Source organism: Rhipicephalus sanguineus, chromosome 4, assembly GCF_013339695.2.
Source record: "Rhipicephalus sanguineus isolate Rsan-2018 chromosome 4, BIME_Rsan_1.4, whole genome shotgun sequence".
NCBI classification, from domain to species: Eukaryota; Metazoa; Arthropoda; class Arachnida; order Ixodida; family Ixodidae; genus Rhipicephalus; species Rhipicephalus sanguineus.
In genome coordinates this window covers 2,103,133-2,125,358 of record NC_051179.1, presented here as the reverse complement: position 1 = coordinate 2,125,358, position 22,226 = coordinate 2,103,133, and the positions used below count along the sequence as shown (strand labels likewise).

The 22,226-nt window shown below is 47.2% G+C and overlaps 1 protein-coding gene across 1 annotated transcript; it reads right to left on the bottom strand.

Moving 5' to 3' along the window:
- Nucleotides 1-500: 500 nt before the first annotated feature.
- Nucleotides 501-20,531, bottom strand: LOC119388677 (uncharacterized). Its single transcript, XM_037656130.1, has 2 exons — nucleotides 20,428-20,531; nucleotides 501-765 (listed from the first exon to the last, which is right to left on the bottom strand). Exons 1-2 carry the CDS (start codon nucleotides 20,529-20,531, stop codon nucleotides 525-527), a joined length of 345 nt encoding a protein of 114 aa, XP_037512058.1. The 3' UTR covers nucleotides 501-524.
- Between the last annotated feature and the right edge of the window lie 1,695 nt (nucleotides 20,532-22,226).

Sequence of the window (22,226 nt, the reverse complement as noted above, 5' to 3'; positions counted from 1 at the left end):
CTGCAACCGAAATGAGGAGGGGCTGGGGATACCCAGCGCTGAGCAGTCTTTCAGCTTGACGCTCGAACGCTTCTGAACCACAGTGAGGGCAAGATTTGCCAAGAGCGTTCTTGAAGCACGACGTGGCAATAGCTCGTTTAACGAGCTTGGAGTGGGCGGACTTGAAAGTGAATGACGTCTTAGTGAATGACGTGTGCGTCGGACAGCATAAATATATGTGAAATTTTCCAATTAAAAGGTTGTTGCAAGTTCAGCGCTTGTCTTCGTCGTTCGTGTTCCGTCCGTTGTGTGTTTTTTTGCGCTGCAGTGTGCCAGAATACAGAACTACGTTTTGTCGTGCAAGCCTTTGACTTCCTTACACCCTGCAGCTGCAACCAGCTTGTGATTCGCTCGCCCCCACACACCATCACGTGGTCAAATATGGCCGCACCCATGCGCCTCTGCGCAAAATAACATTCCAATTCATTGCTATCGCATTCATTGGTTCACCCTTGCGGCGAAACTGTATTTTTTTTATTAAGTATCTACACTGTCATGTGCCTGTTTCCTCTCTGATGTGTCGCCATAATGAGTGCCGCAACACTTGTGTTCTGTGCACAGAAGGACGTACCGGCTGCAGGCTTGACCCTGTTGAAAGCAGCGCGGCGCAGCTTCGGGGCCAATGTGGCCACTAGTGGGTTGGACGAGAGCTTGGGTATACCGCTGGTGCCCCACGAGTTACGCCGTCTGCGCTCCACCTGTGGGCTGCCGCCGATGTCGTTCAGGCTGCGAGGATTCAATGACGTTGCTTAATTGTAAAGTCTCTCTGGTCAGCAATTCTAGTAGGAGAAATGGCTCCCGTTGCAGTTTTGAAATGATCCCGCGACTGTTCGGTCCCTGGGTATTGTTTGTGGTGGGTGCCGCTTTTTATCCCATTACCTCGGCTACTCCTTTCTATCCCGCCGTGAAGGCCGTGCATATGTTACAGAGGGCATTGTTCCCAGTGGTGTTCGGGATGCGCCTGTAGTAAAAGCCTCCTTTCCGGGTTCGTTTCGGTGTCGATTACAGAAGCGCCGTTGAACATACGGCCACGCTCATAGGCGTGCGCAGGGTTCCCATTCAGGGGGGAGGAGAGAGGAGATTCATCGCGGCTTCCCCCCTCCCTGTTAAGTCAATTTATGGGGTAGACTTTTCGCCCCCCCCCCTCTTCTTAGGTGGCAAGGGGGAGGGGCGGCCGCCCCCCTGCCCCCCCCCCCCCCCTCTGCGCACGCCTGTGGCCACGCTTCTCAGAGTGCTCTGCAAGAGCGCTGCGTTCCGCTTCCATTATCCTCACATTGTTTCGGCGTTGGCGGATACTGTCATGAAAGGCCTTGCTTTCACCTACGGAACTTGTTTTCACCGAAGGTGAATGCCACAGCTTTCATGACGGAATCTGCCAACACAGAAAGGGGAACGCAACGTAGCGCTCTTGTAGAACACTGTGAGAGGCGTGACCATCAAATCAATTTTCACGGCGATTCTGTGATCGACGCTGAAACGAACCCGGGAACTCGGCCCTTACCAGAGCTGCTGCACGCCCAGAACACTCCTGGGAACATTAACCGCTCGCTGGGAACAATGCCCTCTCATATCCAGCAATTCCGGACATCGCTTTTATACTCGGCGACAGCTTTTCTTGACATTGGAGCGAAGGCTACGGAGGCGGGGCCTCCGCACATTTGTGTTACTACGCAAGTAGTCCGGCAGCTTGCAGCCAATTTCAGTTCCAGTTTCGGTTTTCGCTTGCTCGCAGCGCTAGTGTGTTTAGCAAAATGTGTGCATGCAAAATGGGAACGTCGCACTATGATGAGAGTGCATACATGCAGCAAGTTACTGTGCTGTATATATACTGGTACATATAAAATTTTCCGCAGTTCAGAACGTTTTCCCAGCATTATTCAGCCTTTATAACAGTGAAGTTTAGATTGCGTGTTCAGTCAACAAAAAGTGTGGCAGCCCAGTATATACGGGTACGCGCCACACGTGATCGAATGTTAACGTTTACAGTATCGAGCCCTGGTACAGGCGAAATGGAAGGCCGGTTGCGGCACGATCCTGCCACGGGCCTGTCTTGTTTCAGTTTTGCTGTATTCGGTTTACGCCCACAAAGACTGTCAGCAATGATCGGCGCAGACTGCGCCTCAGTGTTCGAGAAGCCTCACAATTGTTGTAGATCGTTGTTAAGATTGCGCGCAAGACGCGAACAGTCAAGCTTATTTCAGAGCTTGAGTGGTCACCAGTGATAAGGCTGGAAAGTTCGATGCATGATGTATAAAAGACGGCGCGTCCCAACGATGAGCAGCTTTTCCGCGGCCAATGCTGTACTCGCCGCTATGCTGTACTCGCCGTCTGCTGCCTTCGTCAACGTCATGACCCCGTGAAAATATAATAGCTATGCAAACTATGCAAGATGACGACCGTCTCCACGCACACACCGCAGCAAAAATACGCAAGTACCATGATACCATTGAACTGGAAGATTTTAAGAGAGCTTACGCTTAATTCAATAGAGACTGAAACAGATTTTTTTATCGAGCTTCGCTCGTCAAGCACCTTCATGTAGTGTGATGGCCGCCGTTGTTTTTTTCTATCCCTGTGCATGCAGTATGTAACAGGTATTGTCTATAATAATAATTGTTATTGGTAGAAAAAAACGTATGCATAAAAACAGTTCATATCTTTTATTGTATCACAGCCATACGGGAAAATTCTCGAGGCCCGTGTATTTAGATTTAGGGGCACGTTAAAGAACCCCAGGTGGTCAAAATTTCCGGAGCCTTGCACTGCGACGTCTCTCATATTCATATCGTGGTCTCAGGACGTTAAACACCATGAATTATTATTAACATAACATTTTGCACTTGTGGCACAGAACGTGATAACCATAACATTTTGCTTGCACTCCATGTCGACATAACATTTGGCAAATGTGACCAGAACATGATAACCATAACTCGTTGCTGGAACTCTGTCAACATAACATTTTTGCAGTTGTGGCACTGAACATGATAGCCATAATTTTTTTCTGGCACTCCATGTCGACATAACATTTTGCACTTGTGACAAGAACATGATAACCATAACTCGTTGCTGGAACTCTATGTCAACAGTAACATTTTTGCACTTCTGGCACAGAACGTGATAACCATAACTCGTTGCTGGCATTGCTTGCCATAACCATTTATAATAAACAAATCAAAATAGGTAAGAGCAGGAACACATTGATAACGAAGAATGAGATGGTAGAATACATTAGGAAATGAGTAAATGAAAAATTCGGCAGATCCCACGTACCGTGGGAGTTGATGATATACGAATCATGCGGTGGGTAGGTGACTGTGGCGTAACTTTGTTTACTGAGCGACACGTTGCAAATGACGCTAAAGATTTGTATAAATTTTATACGCACACATATATATGTTTAATTGCCGCATATGTGTTATATAACCAGTTGTTTACGGTTGGGTAACGCTGCCAATGGCAACGAGGGTATTACCAACACCCGAAGCGGTAAGCTTATATGTAGTGCTTATATGTGTCCCGAGAACGCACGCAAGTTTCACGAACCCGTGTGCATGTGTGCAAGAAGTTCTTGACAGTTCTTCAACGAGGGCGTCATCACCGTGATCAGTGAGCACCAGCAGCTTGTCATGACTTGTTATAGGATCCGGTCGTGATCATGGTGACGAGGGGTCCATGTGTAGTGAAGTATGTGGTATAGTAGAGCTGTTGAAATTCGTAGATGTCTCGGTCATTTCGTCGACAAATTGTCTGTCGACAGAGCCGGCGACATGTCGAAACCTGAAGCCACCCTTCGCGTTGGTGAGGTATAGGCCGTCGAGGCTGGTAGGCCTGGTTAGTACTACGAGGACCAACATCAGTGGATGGTGTTTGTCGTATTCGTAGACTGCCTGGGCGTATGTGGCATACGTATCCTAGTCTACAAAGCGGCTGTCAGTCAATCTGGCATCATCCTCGGTCAGCATGAGGCCATCGCCCAGCGTCGTAAGGAATGAAGGGGACACTGCGTCGCTCTTGCGGACTAAGTGCACTTTACAGTGCGATGATGTGAATATCATACGTAACTTTCGTTAATGTATTCCTCCGGGGTCGAGCAATAATGCTTCAATATAGCTTGCTGAATCATAGGAATAAAAACGTAATGTTTATTACACTGCTATAAAAGCGGACCCAGCACTAGAACCACAGACGTTAATCTGATATGACGCCTGTATCGTAGGAGTACACATCGTAGGAGTATCATGTAGTGTTCATTGCTTTCTTGTAAATTTGACAGCAAGCACCACAACCAGAATCGACGTTGCACCGTTATTACGCCTGCGTAGGCTGTTTTTGCAAACCAGTTTATAGACCTGGCGTGGCTCAGTGGTAGAATACCTGATTTCCACGCAGAATACTTGGGTTTGATTCCTGCTGGGATCCCAATTTTCATTCTTTCCATTCCTTGAGTCAACGCTGCCAATGTTCGTTTTCCTTAACGCTCTAGCATTTAAGTTACCAGTGTCTGTTCTCGCCGCTCCTGGGTAGATATAATTTGTCAATCACCTGTGGCGCATACCCGTACACGCGGCCCGTGGCAAACGGGTATGTGGCACACGTGTCTAGTGGAAAGGGTTTGACGACGTACGCGACAGGATTTTCACGTTATTCATGTAATGACCCGACAATCAGATTCGTCAAATCCTCTTACCCTCCCATGCAAATTTTGGTCTACACCAAGTTAACGAGGCGATCATGATAGCATCCAGACGTAGGCGGCTAGATAGATAGATAGATAGATAGATAGATAGATAGATAGATAGATAGATAGATAGATAGATAGATAGATAGATAGATAGATAGATAGATAGATAGATAGATAGATAGATAGATAGATAGATAGATAGATAGATAGATAGATAGAAACGCTCAGAGTGCCAGAGGTTCGCTAAGAAATGCTTCGCATTTAAAAACAAAACAATGACAAGAAGCAGTATCACACTATCAGGTCCCATTGAGGCAGCAATGAAACAAGGCATCAAGCACTACTGGCATGACATCACACAGAAAAATGAACACAATTTTGAGCACTTCAATCCTCAACTAAGAAATGTGGTTTTCGCTAATGCAGCGTATAATGTAAAAGTTCATGGCTGTGATACATCATCACATCAAGCCGCTGTGACAGTACAGTGCACAGTACACGGCCGCTGACACAAAACGCACAGGTTTGAGCCTGTCGCATTTCGATGGATCAGAAATGCCAGACGCCCGTGTACTTATGTTTCGGTGCATGTTAAACAACACCGGATGGGCAAAACTTGTGCAACCCTATAGCACGGCATGTCGCATAACCACATCGTTGTTTTGGCACACAATATCCCAACAATTATTATGACACCACGGCAATGTAACCAGAACATACACGAAGTGCAACGAAACAGAGCTCAGCAGATTAAATTAAAATGAAGTCAATAAGCAATCAAAAGTAACTAAATAGCAGTGACTAATGGACCTCACAAGCAATATCCAAGTTTCTTGTTAGGCACGCGTGCAACCTTTTGATTGAAACTTTGAAAAAGCACACATGGAGATGCTCATGGCAGTTCTTCGATTCCGCTCATGTCAGAGCTGCTTGACTCATCAGAAGTACTCGAATCTGTGCCCAAAGAAATTATGAGACTTTCTGTTTGGCTGTCTATAATGCCATCCCGCTCCCATGTCTCATCCTCAAGCTTTATCACGTGATTGCAGTCTCGGAACCAGTTCTGCGGGGTCACACCTGCGATTCCTTCCAGCAACAGCTGCTCGACTGAATCGATCTTGAAGTCAGTGTTCTTTGAAGCAACAGAGCCTTTGACCTGGCTTTGACCTGGCGTTGCGTACGGCGGGGCTTGCTTGCCGACGCTGACGCTTGGCTTCGACGTCGGGGTTGCGTACAGCGGGGTTTGCTTGCTGACGCTGCCGTTGCGTTTTGGCATGTCGAGCCCGCGTTTCATCCGTAGCAGTTTCCCGCCGACGTTGCCGTTTGCGCTGGGCTTCCCTAGCCCGGAGTTTGGGGTCCGCTTGCCGACGTTTATGTTGCGCTTCGGCGCGTTGAGCCTTCCGCTGCTCCACCCGCTGCTCAGCGATCTCGGCAGGCGTTAAGTGGACAGGAGGTGTTTAGAGAGGGTTTGAGCATGCGCGTAAGGGTGGTCACGCCGCACACCACCACCAGAATGAACTCCGCCATAAGCTGCTTCGCATCAAATAAAGGCGTCCAGAGCATCTACTTTACGGCACGGACGCTCGTAGAAGCTTGGGTCCAAGCGCTGCCTGCAGGCAGAAAACGGTCGATCGCGACTCCATGATGACATGGCGACGCCATTGGCTGGTGGGGTCCTTTGACGGCGAAAAGCCGATTTTTTCTTGACATGTGTAACCGAGTACAGAAGGTGTTGGGTGTGGTGGGCGGGTTTGAGTCGAGGCGGCCGAGGGCCGCGGAATCAAGACGCACGCTCACCAGCAGAAGTGAACTCATTTTTTTTTTACTAGACACTTTTTTAATGCTACATCCTAGAGGGCGCCTAATATTCGCCCTCTACATCCCCCTTTTGGGAAAATAACACAGTAGTACCTCACTCTCATAACCATTGCCTCATGGCACGCTCTACATGTTCAGCCTCAACGGTGGACTAACGCAAAGTCCAGAGTGAGTGCGCGCAACCGAGACAGGCAGTATTGAGGGTGTAGCCGGGGCATCCAGTGGCGATGCAACTGGTAGAGGAGTAACCGCCCTAGGAGTTGGACTACTGGACGCAGGCTCTGAGCAAGTTGGAGTCTGTGGCTGGCGGGCTTCTGGATTCTTGTGGCAGTGGACTGGAGCTGCCGCTGTCACAACCACCCAATGACGGAGACTGCTGCGGAACCAGGTGTCTCCGGCTGCGGACGAGAGCACCTGCTTCTGTCTGGACCACGTAGGAGCGTGGACACTGGGCTAAGGCCTGTGCCAGCATATTCTGCGTCGCGAATCCATACTTTTTTCCAGGGGACGCAAATCCTGCGCAGCATGCCGACAGTCAAGACCTTGACGTCGTTGGGCAGTGTGACGCCTGTGGAAGTCGGCAGCGTGAGGAGCAACGTGGCTGGTGGGACTGGAAGGCGAGTCCTGAGGCTGCGCCCCATCTGCAGCTGAGCGGGGCTGTACCCGGTCACGCCAGGTGCGTTACGGTATGACAAGAGGGCCAAAGGTCAGTCTGCTTTAGGTGCCATTTTGTGCAAAATTGTTGTGCCGGTACTTTGGACCCTACAGAGTTCTTTATCGCCTCAGTGAAGTCAACTACGAAGTTGTCCCAGCAGCGCATCGCACCACTGCCATAGACTACGCTCCTCGGATGTTGTTCATGTCTCCAGGATGAAGCCGTACCATTCCCGTTTACTGCTAGCCACGAACTTTGTCGTGCGGAGCCTGCCTTCAGGACCATTGTGCATTGCTTTCTCATCTCTTTGATCTTGCCCTTGTGCTGTGCAACAGACGAACATTTTTTTGCTAAGCTTTCACTGTTATTCAGAGCGTCGGCATCAATAGGATCTCTTTTTTGTGTGGGAAGAGGGTGATGCCACGCGCTAGTGGTGGCAGAAGAAGAGAGCGAAGAGGTTAGTGGCTGTTGTGGCCGAAAGTAAACAGCCGTTCGCTTCGAGTTCCATGTTTGTCGTTTCCTCTCGCAACAATATTTAATGTAGCCAGAGGCAAACCTGGCCACTGCGTAGAAGCCATCAACGCTCGGGTCGCTCTGCGTTCATACAGTATGCTCACCCTTGCGTTGTGGGCCCAGGAGAAACACCATGACTTCCACGAAAACCTCGCGCATGTTTTTTTTATTCAAAGCAAGTAAGCTTAATGCATACTCCAGCGGCACTGATGCGATGCTGAGGCGTTAGTCCTAAGCGCCCAATTACAAACAGCCAATTCTCCAATTCATGTTCCGCGGAAGTCACTGTCGTCTGCCCATGCCAGATTACAGCGCCTAATGCGTTACAGCACCCTGAGGCTGAACATTCGTTGGAAACTTGTTTCTTGTGTTGTTAGCCACAGTTCTGTAGGCTCACTGGTCGAAGGAACGCTCGGGACGACATATATGCAGCCGCGCTCAGTCTACCGCCCCAATGTACCACGAACAATCTCCAGTACATCCGACAGATGTTCAGCGCCGGATATTCGAGAGTCCAGTGGACATCCGTACATATCCCAAATGACGTACGGCGGACGTCTGACAGACCTTTTCGCGCAAACAAAACTCAGACGTCCTCGACACGTCTTTCACGGGTATTCAGATGTCCGCCGGACTCAATAATTTGTACAAGGGCGTCCAGGGAACACGTGTCGGATTTTAAATGCGGACATCCGTGATAAATCTGGTATTTCTGAAGCCTTAATAAAAGACTTACATGCATCATTCAGTTCCACAATAACAAGCCTAATATCTAAATTAACAGTTGTGACTATTCAAGTTAATATACAGTGCCTTTATCATGCATATTTCGGCTAATTTGGTGCATGTGGAAGCAGTTCTCATACATTTATGATGACTGCCCACCAATGTAACTTACATTAAATATGTTGAATGGGCTCTTGCTGAGGATGTTGTGTCTTGGGGCAATATGTTATCACCCATGCAACCTTCAGTAAGAAGGTCTTTTAGTTGCTTTGAGGGCACATATTTGTAAACGCAACAGCACAGTAAAGAAAGTGGAGCATGGTGCATAGGTTGTTTGGAGTACAGCTTCTAAAGTATTGAAAATGGAGAAGTATGAGTTAGTTTTTTTGGTGTATCTCTTGTCATACTTCAGCTGTTCTCATGCTTTAGAGGTTGTACTCTATTCAAGAATAAGAGCACCAATTATATGCACCATTCTTTACTTGCTTTACTGTGCTGTTGTGTTCACTAATAAGTACCCCAAGGTAAATATAGGACACTCTCGCTGGTAACAGTTGCATGAGTGACAACACATTAGCACAGGGCACAAGATCCACAGCAGTAGCACGTTCAACACCTATAGCATTCCCGGCAAGTTCAACATATTTAATGTTAACTGCATTAGTAGTTTATTTAGTACACAGTCATCAGAAAAATATATAGCTTGCAAATGCGCCAAATAAGCTCAAATATGCAAAATAAAAGGCACTGTGTATTAAGTCAAATGCATGGTCATCCCAGTTAATGTATTTATTAAGCTTATTAATGTGAAACCAAATAATGCATATAAGCCTTTTAATAAGATTTGTGCAGCTTTTCGTGACGATCTGACTGAGGCATAGACTTGCACGATCAACAGCATTTTTATCAAAAAGCATACTGCAAACACATCACTTGTGTGCATAAAAACACCTGGCACAGCAGACCCTGACATATGAACACATTAACTAAAAGCTGATAAGGACCCACAAGAATTGAAAATAACAAGAGAAAGTGTACACGTTAATTTTAGCATCAGCAGAGTAGCACAGAAGAGAAATAATAAATGCACCTTGAAGTCAGTTAACACAACGTAAAGTCTAGTGTTCCTCCAGTAAGTAAAGTAATCTGCCCTGAACTTGTTTTACTTGCCCACATAAAGCAGTGATGTTAACATGTTTTTCTGAAGGAAAACGAAATTACTAGAATAAATTGACTACGCTTACATCTGAACTGCAATACCGCAACCTAAAGGATTAGAACAGAAGTGAACAAATATCTGGCACAAGGAATACACGCACATTTTGTACAGACATAATGGCATGTTTGCAACAATGAACAGTAATCCACATGATGCAAAAACAGATTGGCTCTTTCATTGGATGTCATGCATATAGACTGATATCAATGACACGTTATCTGTAGTAATTTCAGATCAGGAAGAGTATTTTGTAATTATGCCGGACAGTTTGTTCTCGGAAAAAGCATTCACAGCCATAACAAAGGATTTTAGGACGGTAATACTTAAACCATCAGTAGTTAGGCAACGTGCTGTCGACCTTCTGTTAAGACATATTCTTGAGAGAATAGCTCGCAATGTCAAGAAGGCTAAATCACTTACTTTAAAATTGTTTTTTTCAGCGAAAACACATAAGAACGAGATTCCTTTTCAAGCAATTGTTTCAGAGAAAGGCCCCTGGCAAGTCGCTGTATCTAGTTATTTGCAGAACTGCTTACCTTCGTTGAGTTTTCCAGACCCTTTTCATATGCGTAATTCTCAGGCGCTAGTTCAGTTCCTCTCACAGGAGAACCCCGGCTGTTGTAAAGCTTCTAGTATGGATATTGAAGACCTTTATTACTCCTTGCCGCATGAGGACTTGTTAAAATGTGTTAATGAATGTATTAACGAACAAGGGCACGAGACGGTTTTCACCGATAAATGTGGTGTTTCTACCGGGGCTTTTCTAGAAATTCCATGTATTTAAAATCGACGCTGGTAGGTTGGAAGGAAGGCGTTTATGTGCAGAAATCAGGTATATGTATTGGCTCTAAGGTTGCTCCGGTTCTTAGTGATTTATACCTTAGCAAGATTGACAAACTTTTGGAAGGTGCCTTAGGTAATTCTGTAATTAAGGGTTTTCGTTATGTGGACGATTACTTGATTTTTTTAGTGGTGAGGGCTTTGAAAACGTGGTAACCTCAGTGAACGAAAAATTTGAATTAAATGGAGGAGGGCTAACTTTGCTAACGAGTTGCCTCAGAATAATGCAATACAATTTCTACACATTTCCTTAACGTTTCAGAAGGACCACGTGTGCTGGCAGTATGCTCCTAGATCTTCAAAACCGCTATTAAATTTTTCGTCGAAGCACTCGAAGGTTGTGAGAAACGATATCGCCATGTCTTGCCTTAAGTCTGCCCTCACCAAGTCTTGTGAGCACAAGTCGTGTGAGCACGGTGTGAGCACATAACGCACAGCTTAGGCGTCTTTTAGATGTAGGTTATCCCCGTGATGCAGTGACCGCTGTCGCTGAGCGTTTAAAGAAATCCGTTATGTTAGGTCCGAGCATGGTTGCAGAAAGCGATAGGAAGAAACGTGTCGTAGGTATACCGTACATTCATTGCGTATCTCACAGGCTAAAAAAAGTAGGAAGTAGATACGGCGTTAATGTTGTTTTCACGGCTGCCAATAAGCTAGGTAAGATATGTGTCGCTGTGCAGAGGAAGAATGAGCGAGTAAAAGACAAGAAGCGAACTGATATTTGTTTCGTAAAACACACAAGCAAATTCACTGATTGCCGTACAAGTGTGGTGTGTAAGGTCCCATTCAGCTGCGGCCGCTTCTACGTAGGACAGACGGGCCGCTGCATTAACCAGAGATTATTAGAACATAAAAGATCACTAACCCGAGGCTCACCTTCTAATCTTTCGTTACATTGTCGAGATTGTACGTGCACGCCAAAATTCAATGAAGTTTGGCGCATTCAATGAATGCGCCTTCGCATTCAGTGAATGCGAAGTTTTGTACCAACGTTGGAATGAAGAAGCGCGTCTGATTATTGAGGCATGGCATATGGAGAATTGTGGTAGCGCATGCGTGAGCCAACCGTCGATTAACTTGCATAGAAATGAAATCAAATGCCTTCACAATTATCTTTCGCGTAGGCCCCCACGCGTGCCGGATTGAAAGGTTCGCCTATTGCATGGGCATGCGCAGATAAGTTTTCGTGCCTTCTTTCTTTTCCGCCGTTGTGCATCTATTCAGTTCTTAGTCGGCGTTTGTGGTGCCCTGACTTCTTTCTTGTGTCCGTGTTTGCACGCCCTGTCTTTTTTAGAGTGACATGCAAAGTTCGAGAGCGGCTTCAGAGACCCCCATTGCATTATTCGCGATAAAAAAGTCTCACGTATAGACCATTTTCACGGAGAGGAGGAGCGTAGCCTCGAACCGGTGTATTTTCGCCGCTCTCTCTCTCTCCACCGCGTCTCCAACCGCCCGACCGCTGCCGCTGGTGTGTGCGGATTCACGAGTTTTGCACGCGTGGTGCGTGAGAGGTCAACGTGTTTGCATATTTCGACGCGCTGAAGCAATTATGCTGCCGCAAATCGAAATGTCGGACGACAACAGGTTGACGAGCAACCACTGCGCTGTGTTTGGCTGCGGCAACAGGTATACGGAAGCGTCAAGGACTGGCAGCCGAGGCATGCGAAGTGCACAATCCGTTTAAATGACTTCGCTTCTCTTAGGTCGCATGCCTTCTTCTCCCGCATATAGTATATTATATGTGGTGCCTTCACTTATGGCCACTTTTTCAAGTCATCACACAGGTTGTGAATGTGCTTGGGTGCTGGTACACTTTATCATCTGCACCAAAGAGAAGAAATCTCAAGGCTGATGATTAATATCAAGATGTTTGGCCAAGAGTTGTTCTCTCATAACATCAACCTCTCTGATTTCTATGCTACAGCACATGATTTACAATGCCTGCGGCTAGAAAATGTTTCATCTTTGTGCGTGCAATTTCGAGATTATCGAATTAGCACTTTCCAAAATACATGACAGAAAGGCCCGCATGACATGTGTGCTTTGGCGCAGGTAGGCGTCTCTAACGTTTCGTCGAGAGCACGTTCTTTCTCGACTTGCCAATCTTGTGACGATAACTGGGGTAGCGTTATTACAACCGTACCTTTTCTTATTTCGCGCGGCAACCTGGGTGTCGTGAATAATCGGCCCACGTTCGTTAAAGCCAGGTCGTTACCTGGACACGTGCGCTCGTCGTAATGCTTCTCAAATATACGCCAGAAAACAATCTGACAATAATGTTACCAAAAACGGGCGCCCTTTCGGCGTATCGCTAGTGGCGGCGGCGCGCGCCGAAGCAAACTTACGCCATGCCATGCTTCCAGATGTGCAACAGGCCTATTTTCATTTTATCATCGTGTTGTTTCTACGCCGAATTTTGAGCTCACCCGTCGTACATCTGTTTCTTATCATGAGGCAACGATCAGAGGCCACAAGCTTTTAACTCCGACGGCGACACGAATGAACACAGGCATGGGTGTTTGTGCTCCTGTCGTTCCATGATTATTGTATTGCGACGTGCTAAGCGGAACCAAATGGTCTGTTAGGGATTAGAGTTACGTTTAACTTGAATAATCACGGCACGGAAATCTGAGAGTCATCTTAAACACTAATGCGCGCACCTAGCGCGCAGCCGGACAAAGGCCTACGTGTTCGCTCATCTCAATTTACGTTTCTCCGATTACTTCGAGAGTTGTCCAAAATGTTAACGCTCTCTTATAGTGCATATTCCAAGAACCACACAAGGGCAGCTATAACAAAACATACAAAGCAATTACCAATTTGCAGATGCTGCTTAAGAACTGCATTGGCATTCTACTCATCGTCGGCGCTGCTGCGGGAACGTCTCGTGGCAGCCGCTGCTTGCTGTTTCAGCCATTTTAAAGCTGACAGCTAAGCGATTATTTGCCAGCGCCTTTACACTCGAAAAGCGTTGCTCTGTTTTGCCCGTGTACCGCGAATAACAGCAATACCTTGTGAACTGAGCGTATACGCTGCATACACTGCCACGGAACCCCACACACCGGAAGGGCGGCGAAACATCGCAGACGCTAGACGGCGCTGCGGCGGTGGAGAGCTTTAAAAATGGCAGCCTCCTTGTGAAATTGGTGTATACCATTTTTTCCAAGCTTCAAAAAGAACCACGTGACTAGCGCATTCGCGCGCAGCTAACATGCTGTTCTCAGCCGTGGTTTGAGTGAACGAAATCAGCTACGGCCGCGACTCGCCGGCTCCTCTGCAGCGGTAGGCTGATAAGTTCGCGGTTGTTTTTTGGCCCGCGTCAGCCAGTTGGCGCGCGTGACGGTGCAAGTTGTAGCGAGTGCGGGCCAAGAAACCACCGTTAACTTATCGGCCTACCGCTGCAGTGGCGCCGGCGAGTCGCGGCCGCAGTTGATTTCGTTCGCTCAAACCACGGCTGAGAGCAGCATGTTAGATGCGCGCGAATGCGCTAGTGACGTGGTTCTTTTTGCAGCTTGGAAAAAATGGTATACGTGAGATTTTCTTTATCGCAAATAATGGAGTGGGGGTTTCTGAAGACGCTCTCGAACGTTGCATGTCACATTTCTTGCCTAACGTCCATGCTTAAAATGTACAGATGGGCTAGTTGGTGAGCCATGATTCTCGAATAGGCAGCGCACAAAAGCCGACGAACACGTACACAAAAAAGACGCAAACACAAGCGCTGTACTGCAACTCACTTGCAGTTGCAGTACAGCGCTTGTATTTGCGTCTTTTTTGTGTACGTGTTCGTTGCCTTGTGTGCGCTGCCTATTCGAGAAACTAAAGTCTATATTTAGCAATTTAATTAAATAATCCTAATTAACAAATTAATCAATTACGAAACAGAATAGTCTGTAGTGTGCAAGGTGGCTGTCAGCAATTTGCAGCTGATTTCACCTACCTGCCTCTAATATTGTATTTTTTAATCCTTGGCTAAATATGGCTGTGACACCTGGTATATGTGACTAAGACAGACTTGGTGAAGGTATCTCGCACTAAATTATATGCATAACACTGTGGTCTCACAAAAGTATGGCTTTGCAATAACAGCAACGTATATTATGTAGAAAGGAGAATCTTTCGTGACGTACAGTTGTGTATATTAACAGGTTCTTGCAGGTTATTTTACACAGAGGGCTCAATACTGGTCTCACGAAAGTGCGGCTTTGCAGTGACGTCAAGATAGTGATACATGATGCAATGCAGAGTACAAATGAAAGTTTAAAAAACCGCTTGCACTCTGCACTGTGTATGAACTATGCACTGGCACGTTGAATACTAACAATGGGCGAACAAATAGATACATATATAGAACAAACAGAAATTTAGGTAAAAAATATCTCGCATTTAATGTAGTGGTTTCCACGCACATTTTTTGTACAGAGGCACAATAAAAAGCAGCAATAGATGGCTTGCAGCGATCTAACCGTAAATGCCATGTTGGAGAACCAACATGGTGGGGCACAAAGTTTGCGATGTCACGTTAATGTTATCAGTACAGTGAGGTTCTTTATTATGTATGCACAGAGCCCAGAACAATCCAGTGGCATTGTGATCACATTGAAGCCGGTTAACTGTGATTCATTTATATACTACATAGATGTCATCAAAGCCATCATGTTGGAATACAGCATGTTAAGAACTTGCATCCATGAAACATGCAAGCTATCAATAGGAACTTGAAAATGCCCCCAAAAATAAAAACAAAAATACCATGGGGTAGCTACCTTCGGTCTAGAGAACATGCCTTGGTGTTGCACTTCACATAAGATTCGCAAAGTTGCTCAAGGTTCAGTCGCACAAACACACACATATCCAAGCAGGATACAGTGCCTTGATAATGGCTCCAATCAGTTGCAACCCAGTGGTAATGACAATGGCCTCCACTTGTTCTGCAGAAACATAAAGGTGCACAGGGATTATAAACGTATGAGGTACGGGAAAACAAAACAGTGCAAGCTTGCTTTGTGGATATTCATGAAGACATCGCACAATATAGCCTATTTGAATGACCACCTCAGAGGACGAGTCGTGCTCTAGACAGCTAATTTTACCAGTCGAAGGACACTTCTGCAGTAAAATCGAACCCAAGCATGAAGGTTGGGCGAGTTGGTAAGGATCCACTAGGAAGGCATTAACAGCGCATAGACAATAAAAGGTCGGGATAGGCACCAGCAAATCAGGGCTCTTTGCCTCTACTTATCCTATCGTTTTTAGTTATTTGTGCCGTGTTATTACTTTGTTCTTGCGTCACGCTGGTATGCCTGTTCTTTCTTACTCATTTTATGTGCCTACCTTCGTTCTACTGGTTTATGACTACGCTGTAGCGTGGAAGGGACACCCCTGTCTACGGAAGGAACACCTCGGCGACTGCATGCATTTGCACTTACTATGGGAGTTCGCTTTCGCGCTCTTCATCACTGTCACTACTGTACGCAAAAACGTGAGCAGATCTCAAGCGATATCTGTACATTGTTCCCCGCCATCGGTGTCTACGGGTCCTACGTATTCGCGGCAGTCCTCTTAATCAGAGCTCACATATGAGATTTAAGTTTTCTGAGCTGTTCCGACCGCTTGACCATGATGCTTCGGTACGTTTAACAAAGACTCCTCGGAACAAAGACGGTTGTGTTTACAACAATCCCACTGAACGGCTTCATTAGCAAAAACTTAAATAAATTTCTTAGTCTCCTTGCTTGTCTTCTCGCAAGCAGGCCCGTCAGGTGGTTGTGCCGTGTGTAGGAAACCAGAAAAAAAGTTTGACTTGCAGTGCGCGAGTTGTGACGGTAGGCCTAACCGCAGTTTTGTTAACGGCGTCAGCACTCCCCGCGCAAAAAATGGCCCTCTAACCATATGCACAGAATAAAAACTCACTCACCGAGTTTCCAATGCGCACAGTTGTGGTGCGACACTTGTGGCGTCTCGAAAGGCGCGCGAAAAAGCCCAGCTGCATTCTTGTTCCGTTGATCCGGCGATTGCTCTGTCGGTTCTCACTATTGATGGCCATGACGATTGGAGGTGAACGGGTAACGCGAAACCGAAGCGCTACAAAAATATACGGCGACAAGACCCACCAAAACACTGGTTAGGCGAGTAGAGGTTTTCTTTAGCCGTTTTGTTCCGGTTTTCGAAAAACAATTAAAAAGAGGTGGTTAGAAGATTTTATCTTTTCTTGAGCTCTACGCCAGGAGATGATCTTGCAGTATGACTTGCGGTGGCAGTCACTTTCAATGTAAAATCAAACGACTTTTGCAGATGTTTTACATATTATTGAAATCATCATGGTCATAGCATACGTACTTAATGCGTACGTGCTTAATGCGCCGACAAAAGCATAAACCAATTATTGTCCGTGGGAGGACATCCGCGGGACGCTCGCTGCTGGTAAATCCGAAATCAAACATCCACTGGACTTTCAGCGTATGTTAGAGTGCGCGCGTTTTTTTTTTTTTTTTTACATCCGAAAAAGTACGTCCTCCGTTTGTACGACGCATGTTATTTCCCGGACGTTGACGTTCAGCTCTAGATCGGACATCCAGTGGATAAGTGTGGTCCATTGGGGCGACGCAGCGCACATCGCGGTTATGGCGGTGCCTGCTGTTATCAAGTAATGAAACGCAGTTACGTTTCTTATCGATGACAGCAACCTTGACGAGTGAAATCTTGTATGGCTGCGAACAACTCTACACATCTAGAACTTTTTGTTGGGCTAGTTGGTGCATGTTTAACGGAAGGAAAAAGGGGCAAACGAGACTTACACAAGAAGGCGTTCGTCCATGCCACTTCTTGTGTTCGTCTCGTTTGCGCCTTTTCCTTTCCGTTAAACTATATACACGTCACGTGTAATAGCCCGCTCACGCTAGCGACAAGCCTACCGCAACGGCGCGGTACCGTAGAACGCCGGCCGTCGCCGCCCCTGCGAGAGCTGTCCAACGTGCACGGCGAGCTTCGCCGGCGAGTCTTTCGCGCCTCCGAAAAATCACAGCATATCCACGGAGTGAATGATGATGAGTGGGCGAAGCTGCGGAGGTTCATCGGTAAACCATGAATCTTCCGTGAATTCTGCCCAGTACATCATCACCGACGTGAGATCGGGCGCGTTTATACTAAAGGTTCGATGAGAGTTATGACGACTTGCAGGTCACTTTAATTTTACATGTACGCTGTGAATTTTCATTGTTTAGAAAACCATTGCTTTAGAAAACTTCTGGCGTCTTTCGTTAAGCAGCTGGCGTCTTTTCGTTTTGCTTTAGAAACATCTGGCGTTCTTTCGTTTTGCTTTTAGAAAACATCTGGCGTCTTTCGTTGGTTTATTCCATCAATCAACGGCGTTTTGAACAAATTTTTATTGTTTAATCACGCACAGGAGAAATCTCACCAGGCACTACCTTGGAGGTAAACAATGGCTGCTAATGGGAATGAGAGACAGAAGAAGTCGGCTTTTAGCTAACACTTACACTTCTACTTCTACTAACGTTTCCTACTGGAACATGCCAATGGCTGCTAATGGGGAATGAGAGACAGAAGAATTCGGCTTTTAGTTAACGCGCACGCTGCGAATTTTTTATTGTTCAACAACGCACAGGAAAAATCTCCCACCGGCACCACCTTGGAGGTCAAGATCTGGTACTAGCGTTACGACTGGTTACGCACTACGACTACTACGACTACGAGGGACGAATGGGTGCCGCCTTAAGGAGCTTCGCCCCTAAAACAAGGCCGCACTGCCAAAAGCATTTGTCGTCCACCACGAATCTATCAAGTGGCCGCCGTGCGCTCTGTAGCATGTAAGCTCCGAACTGATGCTTCCATGCTCTAGATTCATGTCCTTAAGCTTCGACAGCAATGTATTCGTCCTGATTCGGCGCCGTTTTTGAGAGCCGTAGTCAAATAATCGATAATGTAGGCTTAGCCAGTCGAGATGGGAGCTTCCGAAATCTCGGAGGACATAGATTACGCGTTTGTTAGTTGTTTCTAATCCTCCATAGGTGGCGCCACTTGACCTAATGCCACCTTGGGGACACTTTATTTGGTTTTACGCGACGCCTTTTTTAATGCTGGACAGATTAAAACGCTCTATTGATTGCTCGAACCATGCCTGGCAATGACACGGACGACAACCTCACTTCTAGCGTGAAAAACGCGGAGCAAAAATTTGCAGTGGCTTAGCTCGGCTATGCCAGGATATACGTAGCGTTAGCAAAGGTTCAGCTGATTATTCTTAGCTTTCCAGATTGTCTAGGATTATTAGCCTTCTTCTGTTCATTCTTCGTACGCTGAACCGCTAATTGCCAGGCACCTACTTCGGGATCCAATGAGATAAGCTTCTCGGCTCTACTGCGCCGTCGAGCAGCATTTGCGCTCTCCTTCTCCATGGCGTTACCCACCTGCAAACGCCAGTCAGAGGCGCTATCAAGCGGCTCCAGCGCAGTGTCAGACGGCAACTGCACAGCGAAGACGAATAGCTGCGCTCGCGCCGGCTCCACTGTGTCTATGGCTACGACGCCACTCCTCTCGAATGCGGCGCAGACCAGGAGCGGCGAGCCGCGCGTGGCGGTGACGGAGTCCGCGCGCGCGTCGGCGCCAGCGTGTCTGCCGCGCCTACGACGCCACTCCTCCCGAACGCGCAGACCAGCAGCGCAGACCCGCAGCGGCGAGCCGCGCGTGGCGGTGTCGGAGAGCGCGTGAGAGGCCAGCTCCGGTGACCCAGCTGTGTGACATCACTGATCCTCGCGCATGCGCAGCACGGCTCATGACGCTCCACGCGAAATCGGCTCCGGCTAGGCAATTGTAGCTAACGCTACAAAAGCAAGCAGCTCGAAGCGTCCCGCGGCGGACGCAGACGATGCGGGAAGCCGAAAGCAGACGATGCGGCGCGCCGATGTAGCTCTTCCGTCGCTGATTGGCCACGTCGCTCTCCGGCTGCCGGAGAACGGCGAGAAAATGGGTATCGGACCTATTCTCCGAACGGCAAAGAACGGCTGACGTGCGCGAAGAAAGTCGCTTGCGCACGGCAGCCTCAGAACGGTAAACGGCGAGCTGCCGTGCCGCTAGCGTGAGCGGGCCATTGAACAATCTTGCCGTCAACGGCAATTGTCGCAGCCAAGTCCATGAATAATCGGTTTTGACATGGACTTGGGATGGGAAACAAATTACCTTGATGGTCAGGTGCATCTAATGCATCTATAATGTGCAGAAGGGTGTTCTGAGGGGCCAGTTGGAACATGATGCAGTGGGGGAACAGTGCAAGAACGGGACGAAGAAAAAGTGACCACACAGCGCCTGTGTTGTGTGGTCACTTTTTTTTCTTCGTCCCGTTTTTGCGCTGTTCCCCCTCTGCATCTATAATGTGCTCCAGAGAGCACCAGAACAGTTCGCGTGACCCAGCCGGCTTGGCATGCTTGATGTAATGGGTATGCTATGCATTATCTCAGCCATGCTGGACACTTCAGAACGTAATCAACGGTTGTCGTACTCGATCGCTATCGAAAGTGTCCAGTATATGACACTGGCACAATAATAAGCGCCTTACCTTCATGCAGCGTGCTGCAACAGCGCTGTTGAGCGCGGCTACTGGTCCGTATCAGACAAGTACTTCGAGCTTATGTTCACTTTATGGAACGTGTAATTCTGTGCACCATTATGTTTTTTTGCAGGTAGTTGCTACAAATCGCTCTAAACGTCTCTAGGAGAGATTGCCAGAGATAGCTGAACAGAACAAACAAATGCACCACGCCGACAATAAACGATACTGGAAGTTTCCTGAGGCGCACCATTCAGGCGCAGGCTGTTTCATTTATACATCCCTGGTGCTGCATTTGTTATCAGGAGCGTGTTGAGTCAAGCATAGCGAGGGCTTTCTTATATGCTCGAAGCGAAGCCAACTCTTCCCACCTTCGGCCAATCTTGCAGACTGTGGGCGACAGCTTGAGTTCCTCACTGGTCCGGATGGAAGCTGTGCTTTCCTTGGGCACCTTTGCTTCAGCACGGGCTCCCATCTGCGTTTTTCAGAGTCACTGAAAAGCGCCACGAAATTGCTTGAAGCTCTAAACACATAGAATCTGGGTCTAGTACGTTGCGGCCGATGGCAGTTTATCGCCACCAAGCTTTACATTCGAGGCGTCGTCACGCACGATGGTCCTCTCCTCCCCCAGCGATCTCCAATTAGCCCTAGCTGGTTCCATTTTACCCCTGCGAACTTGTTAGTTTTATCGCTCCATCTAACTTGATGCGACCCCGTTGCTCTAACTGGCCACCGCTAGTTCTGCCCTACACATTTCGTGGCGGGTGCAGGTCCACTTCCTTTGCCTAATATCAACCACGTAAAGAAGCTATACCTGATTGTAACCTGACACACTTTACTGTCTCCCGATCTCTTGATGTTGCACCTGCAATTTTCCGTCCTACAGCTCGGTGCGTGGTCTTCTCGAGTTTCCTTGTTAGCCTCTATGTTACAGCTCCATCTGTTGAAACTTGAATTATGCAATGATTGTACATTTCTCACTTTAGGGACCACGGCAGTTTGCCTATCATCATTTGATAACGACTGCTCTATGCGCTCCAGCCCACCTGTAGCCTTCGGTGGAGTTCCTTTTAACGTGTGGCTTCCCCATAAGTAGTTGACTTAGGTAACATACCCGCAGCGCTTCGCTTGTCTTAGTCCGTCTGTTCCGTGCGTGTGCTGGTACACAGTTGTAGAGACTAAGACTTGGTTGTCAATCGTAAATTCTTTTTTTTCGCCAGGCTATAAATCATTATCTTTAATAGCAGTATTAGAGATGCGAGTTGAGCTAGTTGGTGTGAATTGACTTCAAACATAATTAGTGCAAAAAAGGACAACGGACAAGGCGAGGACTAAAGACAGGGCGCTAAACTTGTACTGAAGGTGAATTAGCAGAAAAAACATGTAATTCACAAGATGCGCAGCATTGTGTGTGCGCTCATTTTGTAGTGGGGTGCACATACACACACACGCACACAAAAGTAATCGCTCTTGCTTGTTGAACGAGGGCATTCCCAGGATTTGGGGACATCTGTACGTGGCGCAATCTCTCGGCGGCAGCAGCGGTGTCCTGCCATAACTGAACGGGGAATTCGCTAAAAATCATATCTGATGAAAAAAGGTAGTCATAAAAAAGAACTCCCGGTTATATGCAGCAGAGACCCACTGGAACATTTTATCAAAATTGCAGTACGGCACTACAAAGCGTGTGGCTTCTCAGGAACACGAGGGGCCCCATTGTACAATATTAAACACACTGGCAAGCCACGTGGTTTGTAGTGTGACACTGTAATTTATAATAATACTCTTTATTTTGGCATGTGGGCAAAGACATCTGTACATATGCCACAGAGATGAGGTAAAAAGGAAACAGACAACTGTTTCCTGATAGGCCTACATCACGGCTGGAAACAAGGACAGCAGTTAGGTCAGCAAAAAACATCCTGAACAGCGCAATTGAAATGCAGAAGTGCATTTTACCAGAATGTCCGAACAAGCCTCTGCTGTATAGAAACAGGAGTCCTTCTTGGTAAATGCCGCTCTTCCAGCTTTCGCTGTGACTGTGCTGCGCTTTCCGCGCAGGCCTGGTGTTTTTTTTGTCAGATATTATATTCTTCGCCTATTTTCTATTCATTTACGGCAGACCACCGCTGTCACCTACGAGAGATATGGCGCGACATGTCCCCAAATC